At 40.9% G+C, this 12,557-nt stretch overlaps 1 protein-coding gene across 1 annotated transcript in view; it reads right to left on the minus strand.

Moving 5' to 3' along the window:
• Positions 1-7: 7 nt before the first annotated feature.
• LOC125237325 (collagen alpha-1(I) chain-like) overlaps positions 8-12,557 on the minus strand; it is a 53,410-nt gene continuing 40,860 nt past the window's right edge. Inside the window, exons 20-23 of the mRNA XM_048144316.1 lie at positions 9,724-9,736; positions 9,149-9,332; positions 6,063-6,375; positions 8-4,799 (exon numbers count right to left, since the gene is read on the minus strand). Coding sequence (XP_048000273.1) covers positions 4,039-4,799; positions 6,063-6,375; positions 9,149-9,332; positions 9,724-9,736 — 1,271 coding nt within the window. The 3' untranslated portion in view covers positions 8-4,038. The remainder of the gene's footprint in view (positions 4,800-6,062; positions 6,376-9,148; positions 9,333-9,723; positions 9,737-12,557) is intronic.

A 12,557-nucleotide genomic window follows, 5' to 3' on the forward strand; every position in this document is an offset into this window, starting at 1 on the left:
ATGTGTGTACAAGCATATCATATATTTTTTTATAATAATTAAGAATAAATTCTTACATCATGAGTTATAAAATAAATACATTTATTGCCTTAAATTAAGTCCAAAAGTACTCTGTACAATTATTGTTAGCGATGTACAAACGAGAATGATACGTAAAAATATCTAAAAAACAAAATTAAATAAAGAGTCCTATCATGAAGTCAGTAAGGTTCCACAATTCTGCGACAAATCTACGAACAACTTAACAAATTGTGTCTGAATCACAACCAATAGTTTGCATCTTAATTTCATCTCTTATCACTATTACACAAACTATGTTATATTATATCATTGCTCTTCGCTTAGCCTAAAACAAGAACCATTGTACCTTATATTATAATTACAATTAAATTAACACTATCTAGTTACTAGCGGGTGTTTATTACTGGACTGTTGTGCAGTTTTTCATAAAATTGCCACGCCTCATTAACGGATACCGCCCCCCTAGCAAGCATACGCAAATTCATAGTTTTGATTTTTATAGGAAAGATAAAAAAATGGAAACCTAGCGTCATACTAAGCAGAGTTACCAGCGAGTTTAACAACGATGCCGGTGCAAAAGTTATTATATTTTGACGTTTACTTAACCGTTCGTTGCACAGGCGAGGATATCAAAATCGATCTCAACCTAACTTGGTATCAGACTACTCTTCCCAAGCGTCGTTGTCCAGACTGTCTAGCCAACTCTATAGGCTTTTGCTCGACTCAACCGCGCAGTGACACCATTTTTTTCTTAGCAACTAAACGCCGACGCTTAACAGTGGCTAGTGTGGGACTCCAATCTTATTTCCCGATTCATCAATTATTTTACTTTCAAATACGCTACTAATATTTGTCTATTAAACTATTGAAGTCATATTCGAGATGTGATATCATAATCAGGTATTTATCGATGTGCGCGCGTTTACAATAGCACCTATACAGAAATAAAAATATTTATTCCGTCGCTTAATAAAACTGTAAACTTATTGCACTAACGGCAAAACACCGTCGCCCGGCATTATTATGATACTAAACTTTTTATTATTTGTATAACACAAGATTTATGCCGTAGTTTTAAGCAAATTTATTTAAGATGTCTGCCTACAATTCTCTCGAAGTTCTCAGCTACAAATAATTATTTTATAATACATCAGGCAGGCAAGTATGGTCGCGCGATAAATGTTAAAACATCTGGCCGTCGCTATCGCACTTACAAATAGTGCGATAGAGACGGCCTGATATTTTATCATTTATCGCGCGACCATGCTTGCCTGCAGATCACGAAGAGTCCTAAGAGTACTATGTTTTACTAAAGCTTGTCACTAAGATGTAGATTTTTTCCGAGAAAGACAATTTTATGAAATGGGAAATCTTTAAAAGTTTTTTCACTGACAAAGTAGCATTTAAAGCAATCAAAAGTTTAGAGACTTTAGAAGAACAGAATATCATACAGATATAAGCGATCGAATGGTGCGCCATCTAGTGTAAGTCTAGAACAAACTCTACAAAGTATTTACTCAAAACGTTTATTTGTTCAGTTGTGTATGTTTCTTATCGTTTAACAACAAGAACGCGTTTAATAACAAATGCGTACTTAGTTATAAATATCCCGTAGCTGAGAACGGATTTACTGGAGATACAAAATTAAATACTGATTATAGAGTGACTACTAATGAGGCAGCCAAATACTGGGACATTATCTTAGTACAGTCATCAGCAGAAATCAAAGCAACTAAGGTGCTCAAAAATATTTGAACACGCACCATAGGCACTGGTCCCACTGCGAGCTAGGAAACTATGAGCTAGCTCTTAGCTCACCACTGGGCGAGTAACTATAAACCTCGCCGTGTCTCTTTTATTTGCACGGGAGTGATTATCTTTTGTTCGTTTTTATAGCCAATACCTCATAGCTTACTAGCTCGCGGTGGATATCTTTGAACACGTTGGTCGCTTCGATATATCTGATAACCGCTGTACAATAATGTAGACATGGTGACGGTATTATGCGTATGCATACTAGAGGGACGTTTATGGCGCGCTCGCCTGGGGAACAGATTGCTCATCAACAAGGCAATACGATCGAAGGCCACTGTGACAACACAATGTGCGACTATCCTAGCATACCAATATGCCCTAACACTAAACTGTACCTCGAAAAATACTCGCACGGAGAAATAAATTAAGGAAAAAATATCACGAAAATTAAATTCATGTGGCAAATAATATGGCATCAGATTTTAAGTACTTTATTAAAAGTAAAGTAAGACTACGCTTGCGCTTGCAGGCTTAGATTTAAATGGAGTTTAAACGTACTCCTTATTGCGTTTAAGAGTCTATATAGGTATTGGAAGACAGAAAAACATCGCTCAGATCAAATGAAACGAAGGACCATTTCGTTGGGCAAGTTGGCGTTTGTTGTTTACCATCTCTTTTGCGTTAGAAGGAAATAGTAGAACAGAAAAATCTCAAATGTATTCAGCTACAGAAATCGCTGAGCGACTGAAGTGTTCATAAGAATTACACAGGGTTTACCCGCGTTTCACTTAGTACTTTGAGCAATTATTTGTTTCAAGTAAAGGTTTGTACTTGCTTTTTATTTTTGATTAACTGACCGATCGCTCGTTCGAAACTACAACAAAATGCTACCTGCCTCTCTATCGCACTAATACAGCGTTTTACTATCGTGACGCAACCGATTTCCATCTAGCTTAGACCCTCTTGTTCAGAACACTAAGTGAAATATTTTTAACACTCCAGACGTTGAGATATTTCTGCAGGTGATTGGACCTTTCCCAACGACAATGATACGCATTGTAAAGTACGGTCATACTTAAAAGATTAAGAAGCAATGCGACTCCTAAGAATATTGTAACTTTTCTACTCATTAACAAAAATACATTGAGCTGCTTATTCACAAAAGGCGTGAAACATTTTCGAGTCTAAGAAAAAGAACCTTATAATTTAGATAATTGAGTTGAGGATCAGTGAAAATTTTTAACGTCAATCTCCCATTATTTAAAGTTACTGGCCGATATAGCCAAAATAAAATAATAAAAATCTAATTACACTAAACTAGAACTAAAATGGACAAAACATACCGTTACTAAGAGTGTACTTCTGTAATTATTAAAGTAACCAAAATGTGAAATTGATCCGTAGCCCGATCAACGAGGGAGCTGGACCCAACAATAATTCCATCCGCGAATTTACGCAGAATGACCGAGTATAGGCACGCAGATGCGGTCAATTCGACTAATCCCAGAATTTAATTTAGTCTAATAATAATCTTTGATTAAATTAATTGTTAAGTTTAGTCAAATTGAGCGAGAAATGTCAAATAATCCTGTCAGATTTAAAGGATTATCCGTCATTTCCTCTACGAGTGAATACTTTACGTTATCATACTGTAAACTAACATGGACGGACGATTCTGTCGGGTTCTCGGTACGGTCGAATTCATAAATATGTATACAATTTTGTACTCTACTAGTAAAAAAATGTATAAACATTTATAAATGACGGTACAAAAATCTCGTCGACAAGTAGGTAAAGTTACATCTCAACACAGGGTCGGCCCGGGCTCCATTTAATTTCAAAATTGACTAGATATCTGTGTGCATAGGAATCGTATATAAAATAGCTAAGTAAAGGAACCGATGCGCTGTCAACCCGGCATGTGTGCAAAACGACCTACCACTAAGTTATTGCCCTCAGCAAAACGATTCTAAAAACTGTACTTTTAAATTATTTAGATAAAGAGTACACATTAACACGTCTAGAGTTTTGTACAATTTGTACAAACATACACCACCGTAACACGCTCAGTCGAGAAACCTAAACGACGTCTAAGCGAACCGCTATCGATAAAAAAAATCGCCGATCTCATAACGAATCTCACAATCATACGAACGAAAATCACTAACAAAATATTTTGATCTCTCTTCACTGGTGTATAATTTAAGTAGTTCACGGGCGGGCCGCGACTCGGCGGGGACATCACGCGGGTAGCGCCGGCCATCACTTGCTCGGCGCGTACGGGTAGCCCGCGTGGGGTTGTGTCGCGCGCGAGCCCGTCGCGTACAGCTGCTGCTGGAAGTTGTGGAACTGCGCCGCGTAGTTGGGGTCCTGCGTGGAGGGCAGCGGGAACTGGCCCTTGAAGCCGGGCCCGGGGCCGCCCATGGACGGCGGCAGCGGCTGCGCGCCGGCCATGCGCACGGTGGCGGGCATGCCCTGCTTCACGCCGCGGAACCCGGCCCCGGGCCCGCACATGGCGCCGGGCCCGGGGCCGCCGAACGGGTCGCCGGCCATCTTGGGCGGCGAGTTGAACCCGGCCGGGTAGTGCGGCATCCGCAGCATGCCGCCGGGCGCGCGCATCACGCCGCGCATGCCGCCGTCCATCTCCATGCCGCGCGGGAAGTACTGCACGCCTTTACCGCTGTCCATCTGCATGGGGTTGGTGACTCGCTGCAGGAAGTCGAGGCTGGGGGGGCCTCGGGGGCCCGAGTTGCAGGGCATCTGGGGCCTGGTGGGTAAATACTGTATCGTGTTGGGCGCGCTCGCTTTCACCTGCACGTTGGCGCCGTTGAAGGGGGGCATCTTGCCGCCGCCCATGCGGGGCCCCATCATGGAGGCGTCGGGCCCCATGGGTCCCATGGGCCCGCCCATGGGGCCGGCGCCCATCTTGGGGCTGAGGTTCATGTCGGGCGGGAAGTCGCCGCCCATCATGCCCTCCATGGGGCCGCCCATGCCGGGGCCTCCCATGTTGTCCATGTGGCAACCTACAAAAATAATCATTAATATAAATAATATAGGAAAGTGAGTGCATTCAAATGGCACGGTTAAGACGGAATATAGTCAAAACAAGGCCAAGACCGATACAGTTTGAAATATAAATAATCTCTACATAGTCATTTTGAAAGAGATTTTTTATCACACCCGCACTTTAAATGTGCTATTGCACGCAGGCGGAACGTGAGTTATAGAAAAATCGTTCTCCCAAGGGAATAATGAAATTTCTTGTACCGTACTTAACTTTTTTACATCTTTTTACATATTTGTTACATTGCGAGTGTGATGAAAAACATTGTGTGTAACTCGGGGAGTATGAATATTACTAACTCGATCCTTAAATCGCTCCGGCAAGCCGTCGCGATTTAACTTATTCTCGTTGGTAATATTCAACTTCCTCCCCTTGTTGCACAGTCAAGTGTAAAAATATGGGTGCGTACAACTTATCAAAAATATATCCCATAGCACTTTATGTCGGCGGAATAAGGTCTCGGTACATATTTTTGAGCGGATAAAATCGATACGTATTATGCACTTGACTGCACAATGTACTATTTGATTTTTGTAATTACGACATAACGGTAATCCGTTACTGTTAAGAAAGTATCCATACCAATTAAATATTATAAATGGGAAAGTGTGTGTGTGTGTCTCTTTGTTTGTCCATGTTTCACAGCAAAACAGAGCGACGAATTGACGTGATTTTTTAAGAGGAGATAGTTGAAGGGATGGACAGTGACATAGGCTACGTTTTGTCTTTTTTAACCCCCGTTTTCCTAAAATGAGGGGTGGACGTTTGTATGAAGCATTCCGCAAATTTCTAATTTAACACGAACGAAGCCGCGGGTAAAAGCTAGTATATTATATATTAATTTAAAATAACAAAAACAGAAAGTACGACGTCTACAAGAAAATAATTTAAAATAATAGATTCATTAATCTTGGGATTAGTTGTCAAAGAGGACCCCAGGCTCTCATGAGCTGTGGCAAATGCCGGGATAACGCGATTCATTACGGTATTTGCGCCGCGGTCCCGGATTCGAATCCTGGTAAGGGCATTTATTAGTGTGATGAGCACAGATATTTGTTCGTGAGTCATGGATGTTTTCTATGTATATAAGTATTTATATATTACATATATCGTTGTCTGAGTACCCACAACACAAGCCTTCTTGAGTTTACCGTGGGACTCAGTCAATTTGTGTAAGAATGTCCTATAATATTTATTATTTGTAATAATCAAAATTCGTCACCTAAATCATTCATCATCATATGCGGATGGGGGTGCGGATGCATGGAGTGGTGGTGCTGCATGTGGTGCGGCGCGGAGCCGAAGGGCCCCATGGGGCCTGGGCCGGGCCCGGGCCCCGGCGCGCCGCCCACGGTGTTGGTGAGCTGCTGCGACATCTGCGCCAGCGAGGAGATGGGGTCGAAGGACGCCGTGGACGTCATGGGCCCGTTGGGGCCCTGGTTGGGGTTGATGGGGATGTTGTCGGGCCGGCTCATGCTGCACGCGCCGGGGAAGGGGCCCGGCAGGCTCGTGCTGGGGCCGCCCGGTAACGTTGACTGTTGGACAAAAAAATATTGTTATCACCACAGATAGATATTTCCAAGTATACTACCTATACAAAAAGACTACGAAATCGACGCGTACAGCCCCTGACTGAGGTTGTCGAGCTTAAGGATCTAACCACTTGACAGTCCAGCCCGCGCGACCATATTCCGGTCAACCGTCCGGGTTTTTAAGCGACGCGCGCAGCGCGCTGCGCATTCACAACTTTTTACAAAAACGTCTGTATCTTCTAAACTACACAAGGTATAGTTAAAAAAAAATACTTCGGTATAAATGAACGTACAGTACTTGCAATAAAATTATAGTGATAGTAAAATATGTATGATTCACAGAGAACCTCCTATAGAGTGGCAGTCTTGTATATTTGGTTCGCGATACGAGTCACCAGAGTTTGGGGTGCGAGGAGCGGGCGGGGAATGTGTTAAGCGCGCTGTGATTGGCCGTTTCAAGGACGGCGGGCAGTCGCGCCAGATGAAAAGGGACAGAAGTATGACTGTCCCTCTACTGACGCGTAAGTGGCCAATGTAAGTTGACCTATGCCGGCTCTGAATAAATTATAAATATGACTTATTTGTGGAATGTAATGCCGTCTGTTTTTAAATTTGAGCTTCTTGTTACCTTTCCACACCATTTCACACTACAGGTGGACATCTTTAAGGCATCAAAATACCCTTTTCCAATTTTTTTGTGCGAAAAACACGCGCTGCTTTCGGGTCTGTTACTTGGTCGATACTGATCGGGCACGGCGAGCGCCCGCGCTTATATCAGTGCAAATACTAGGAAGGCTGGCCACCGCGAGTCGTCTTGTAATAGATGTCTATAGGGGTTGGTCTGTGGTATGATTATATACTATAAATCAAGGTTAACACTTTCGAAACCGGGCTCTACGCGGCGCTACGACATTTTCGCTACATACGGGGAAACCCATGTAATCGGCTACGCTTCTACGAGCGGTGTGCCCGACAGTCGGGTTCTTGGTAGCGAAAGTGTTAAACTTATGTAATCGAAAAAAAATGAAGAAATTGTTTATTTGACTATTACTTAAATTATAGGAAATTTTGAGCGATGACCCCCTTTTTAGGGTTCCGTAGTCAACTAGGATCCCTTATAGTTTCGCCATGTCTGTCTGTCCGTCCGTCCGTCCGTCCGTCCGTCCGTCCGCGGATAATCTCAGTAACGGTAAGCACTAGAAAGCTGAAATTTGGTACCAATATGTACATCAATCACGCCAACAAAGTGCAAAAATAAAAAATGGAAAAATATGTTTCGTTAGGGTACCCCCCCTACATGTAAAGTGGGGGCTGATATTTTTTTTCGTTCCAACCCCAACGTGTGATATATTTTTGGATGGGTATTTAAAAATGAATAAGGGTTTACTAAGATCGTTTTTTGATAATATTCATATTTTCGGAAATAATCGCTCCTAAAGGAAATAAAAGTGCGTCCCCCCCCCCCCTCTAACTTTTGAACCGTATGTTTAAAAAATCTCAAAGTAGAACTTTATAAATACTTTCTAGGAAAATTGTTTTGAACTTGATAGGTTCAATAGTTTTTGAGAAAAATACGGAAAACTACGGAACCCTATACTGAGCGTGGCCCGACACGCTCTTGGCCGGTTTTTTATTACGTATTAGAGAAAAATACTATTTTACCTTTATAATGATACCACAACCAACACATAAAGTTCTCATGAAGATATCCAAAAAAAATTAAACAAATTCAAAATCAAACACAAACACGCGGAGTTTGACAAGGCACTGCCGAATTTATTTTTTCATTCACTAAGTAACGAGCGTACACTGCCATCTATACTTTTTGTAGCAAACTATGTAGTTAGGCTACGTTATTGTATCAAGAAAATAAGTAAATAATGCCGCAATTCATGGCCGCAATATTTCGCTAGATGTCACTTTAATCAACTGTGTCTCCATCCCCTCTTTTGGATAGTAAGGTATCGTAGGACTGTCTACCGGAATTTTTTTTTGGATACTATGCAATCGTAGGACTGTCAAGTGGCTAGGGAGGATCCTGCGGTTTAAAGACATACTTAATTATCTTTCTCGAGTCATCAATACCGTTTGGTATACCACTGACCTAATTTTTTTTTAATACCACGTCTGTGGCAAACAGGTATATGGTCCGCCTGATGGAAAGCGGTCACCGTAACCTATGGACGCCTGCAACTCAAGGGGTGTCACATGCGCGTTGTCGACCCAACCGCAAATTGCCGCAATTTTAGAAAAAGGAGGCCTATAAATAGCTCCCAACTGAGTCCTCCTTGGCGTAAAGAAACTTACGTCATTATTCCCCGCAATGGAGTCATCGACAGTTCCCGGTTGGCTTTTGACGACGCTGCAACTGTTTTTAGAAACAGAGTCCTATAAATAGCCCCTATTTAAGGCCTAAAAGCAAACTCACGTCATTATTCCCCGCCATAGAGATATCGACACCTTCGGGCCCACTTTTGACCACGCTGCAACTATACTTATCACAAAAGGAGCCCCTACCTGAGGCACAGTATAATAAAGAGTACTATCGTACAGTATGGCCACTCCCGCTCCCCGCTGAAAGTGCCGCCCACTCCCTCTCGGTTACCTGACAGTTACCGCCTGTCAAAAACGCGAACAGTCGACCTGTCATATCACACTCATACAAGCATGGTACGAGTTCACCTACACGAGCTTAGACTGTGTGCTAGGAACGCGCCTCTTTCATATATTTAATCGCCAGTGTCCGAGGTGTGCCTGAGGCCTAAACAACACTCACGTCATTATTCCCCTGCATGGAGTCGTCGACGCCCCCGGCTGGGAGCTGACGACGCTGCAGCTGCTCTTGGCGCAGGAGGCGGCCGAGGCGGGCGCGTAGGGCCCCTGGCTGAGCCCGTCGCGCTGCGGCGTCTTCGAGGGGTCCTGCGACCGGTTCGACGAAGGACTTGGCCGGGATTTCTCGTCTGGTGAACAAATATTATTATGTTCAACAATTAAATTACTCAAAAACAAACAAAATTTAAAGTCGCCCCAGTAGACCATAATATTATGTACTTCCTACCATTCTTACTTGTCCTCAAAATTGTTGATAATGCAATCGTTTGTTTTGTAATTTGTTACCTACCTTTTACGTGTTACGTACCTATCTTTGAAATGAAATGAAATATTTATTTGTCAAAAAAAAATGGGTGTACATAAAAGATCTTATTTTATAAAAGTATCTCCACTTTCAGCCTATTACAGACATACAAATTTAATGATTTGTTAATAAAATTAGTGTTAGTACGTTACTTTATTCACAAACCTTTGTACTATTTCCATTGTTAAGTACCTTCAATTTAATATCATTGTTACCTTACGCTGTATACTGTAGATTTAAGTTAAATCTAGTAATCAGTGGACAATGTTGTTGGTCTCACACCTTACTATTGTTAACACTGTAATTCTCTATTATGTGTTATGTGTACCTTGTGTGTTACTGTTTGTTGTCCCAAATAAATTGAAAAAAAAAAATATGTAAAATTCTGTGACTGGTCAGACTGTAGACATTCTAAGGACAGCTGTCCTAAAATTTCACTTCCTTATTCATAAAAGTTCACTAAAGTTATCAAGCTGATAAAGTTCTTTTGTCCCTTTCTATCACACCAATACGTCGGAAAGGGACAAACGAAATTTATCCGCTTAATAACTTTAGTGAACGTTTATGAATAAAGGGGTTAGGTTAGTGTATCTCTTCATTAGAACAATTACACAGGGATTGTAATTATTCTAACGAGGAGACACACTGAATGTTTAGGACAGTTGTTACTACTGCAACCGTGTTGTGAATATAAAAAAAATTGGATATGCGCATGCGCATCTTGGCATGAAAATATTTGAATTTGCTTTCTTATTTTTTATTTTCCATATAAATCAGTAGATTAGGACCTCACACATTCAATACCAGTCAAAAAATGGTGTACTACACAGATGTCATATATACCATAGATCAAGCAAACGTATCTACTTAGCGTGTCAAATGAACTCAGTGAAATCCACTGAGTTGTCCGTCTTTAATCGCAGCTTGCAGCTTTCGGGCGTCAATTTTTGTAAGTTGAAGTCAATCAAAACATAAAAAATGCCTCGTTACGTGATATTCAATTGCAACAACACAAAAATTATGAACAATCAAGAGCCTGAGACATATTTAAAATTACAGGCAAGAAACAACTTCAGTACAAAATTTGACACGCTCGGCCCCTATACAAATAGATGAACTTGTTTCTTCTATATAAATAAAGTTCTGTGGTGTACTAGATCAGAAACCGGTCATAATTTATAACCGCCCGCTTGTATGACAACAACCCGCCCAGGGGGTGGTCCGGCTTCTGAGCAAAGTTCACGAGTGCCCACAAGGCGGGTTCTTGGCTGCCAAAATGTTAACGCTTGGTATATTAGCCCAGCCATTTTTTCCTTTAAGTTTTTAAGAAAGAGTTTAAGTTTTTTTCGAAAACAGATAAGACATCCAAGAATTTTATTATAGGTGTGACATGACTATATACAGTAGGTAATTTTGAATGATCATAAATGTTTTTTTTTTTTTTTTTTTTTTTTTTTTTTTTTTTTTTTTTTTTTTTTCATGGCTTTTACTCCTCGCTAATTTAAGCGGGGTGAATTCTGCCAATGTCGAGGTGAAGACTTTTGACTTTTTTTTTTTTTTTTTTTTTTTAACGAGAGTGTTCGGTGAAATTTTGATAATGTTTTTGGAAGGATAGGTTGGGAACCTAAAACGAAAAAAAAACAACGTTATGGACGACACAGACAAAAACAAAACATATTACATAACACATATGACACTGTACCAACATTAGTGAAAAAGAGCGGGAAGCGGATGACAGTTTGTTAAAGCAAGCAACATAGCGGATGAAATAGAGGAAGAAAAAACATAGAAATATATATTATATAAATTATATATGATATTTTTAACAATGACTAAGACTGAAGTTTACAGTTTTATGTTATGTACGTGTATATACTTAATTAGAATTGCCGTTAAGGGAGGATCCATAAGAGCGAGAAGTGTATTGAAATTAACAGGACGCGGAATAGTAACAGGTAAAACGTCATACAAAGAGTAATTGAATCTCGAACAAGAAAAGAAAATGTGATCTACCGTGCCTTCGTCCAACCCACATTCGCACAATGAAGTATCCCGGACATGTATCTTAGCAAGGAACACAGGCGTACAAACTGGTCCTAGGCGTAACCGACATATTGTTGAGGTAACCCATTTTGGCTGAGTACGAAATCTGAAAAACCATGGCTTACGAGTAATCTTCTGTTGAATGCGCCCATAATGTTTTCCTACTACCAGTCTGGAAGAATTCCAACGGTTTTGCCATGTGGTGACTAAATCAGTTTGAGCATTGCTAAGAAGGTCAGAACTATATATACTGTTGTAGCCTGGTGATCCCAACTCAATAGCTTTCTTTGCCCATGAGTCTGCAGATTCATTACCGTCAATACCACAATGGCTGGGTATCCATGCAAGAGTAATTTTTAATCCCTTTGTGTCACATTTTCTTAACAAAGCCTTTATTTGCAGAATCAATGGGTACTTTGTCTTCATTTTGAACTGATTGCCCATAATAGCTTGAAGGCAACTCCTGCTATCAGAGAAAATGATCACTTTTTGTATATTATGGGAGTCAGCATATGCTACAGCCTCTAAGATAGCAACAGCTTCACCTGTAAATATCGAGGACTGTGGAGGGCACTTGAACATTAAGACAATGTTATATTTGGGAATCACTACTGCTGATCCAACACAATTTGCGGAATCTATTTTGGAAGCGTCAGTAAACACTGGTAAGTATCCTGGCCATTTTTTTAAGAGGTTGTTGAATTTACTCTGCGCTCCTGGGTCATCCTTGTATATTCCCAGATCCAAAATGATATGAGGGGAGAAAATTAAAGTTTCAAATTTTGATTCATACATGGGGTTTGTTCCTGAGCTGTACATTATAAAAGGGTTTAAATTATTTAATTTAGAAAAACTTATTATGATGTTAGGGAATGGCTTATGCATCCAATATGGGTTTTCAGTGACCGTTAAAGCAAGAGACCGCAAGCGTGGGATCAGCAGGTGATTGGAGTTGGAGAGAGCCCTTATGAGGAACCTATCGGCAAGATACTGTCTACGAAGTGCA

The sequence above is a fragment of the Leguminivora glycinivorella genome, chromosome 21, assembly GCF_023078275.1.
Source record: "Leguminivora glycinivorella isolate SPB_JAAS2020 chromosome 21, LegGlyc_1.1, whole genome shotgun sequence".
Classification (NCBI taxonomy): Eukaryota; Metazoa; Arthropoda; class Insecta; order Lepidoptera; family Tortricidae; genus Leguminivora; species Leguminivora glycinivorella.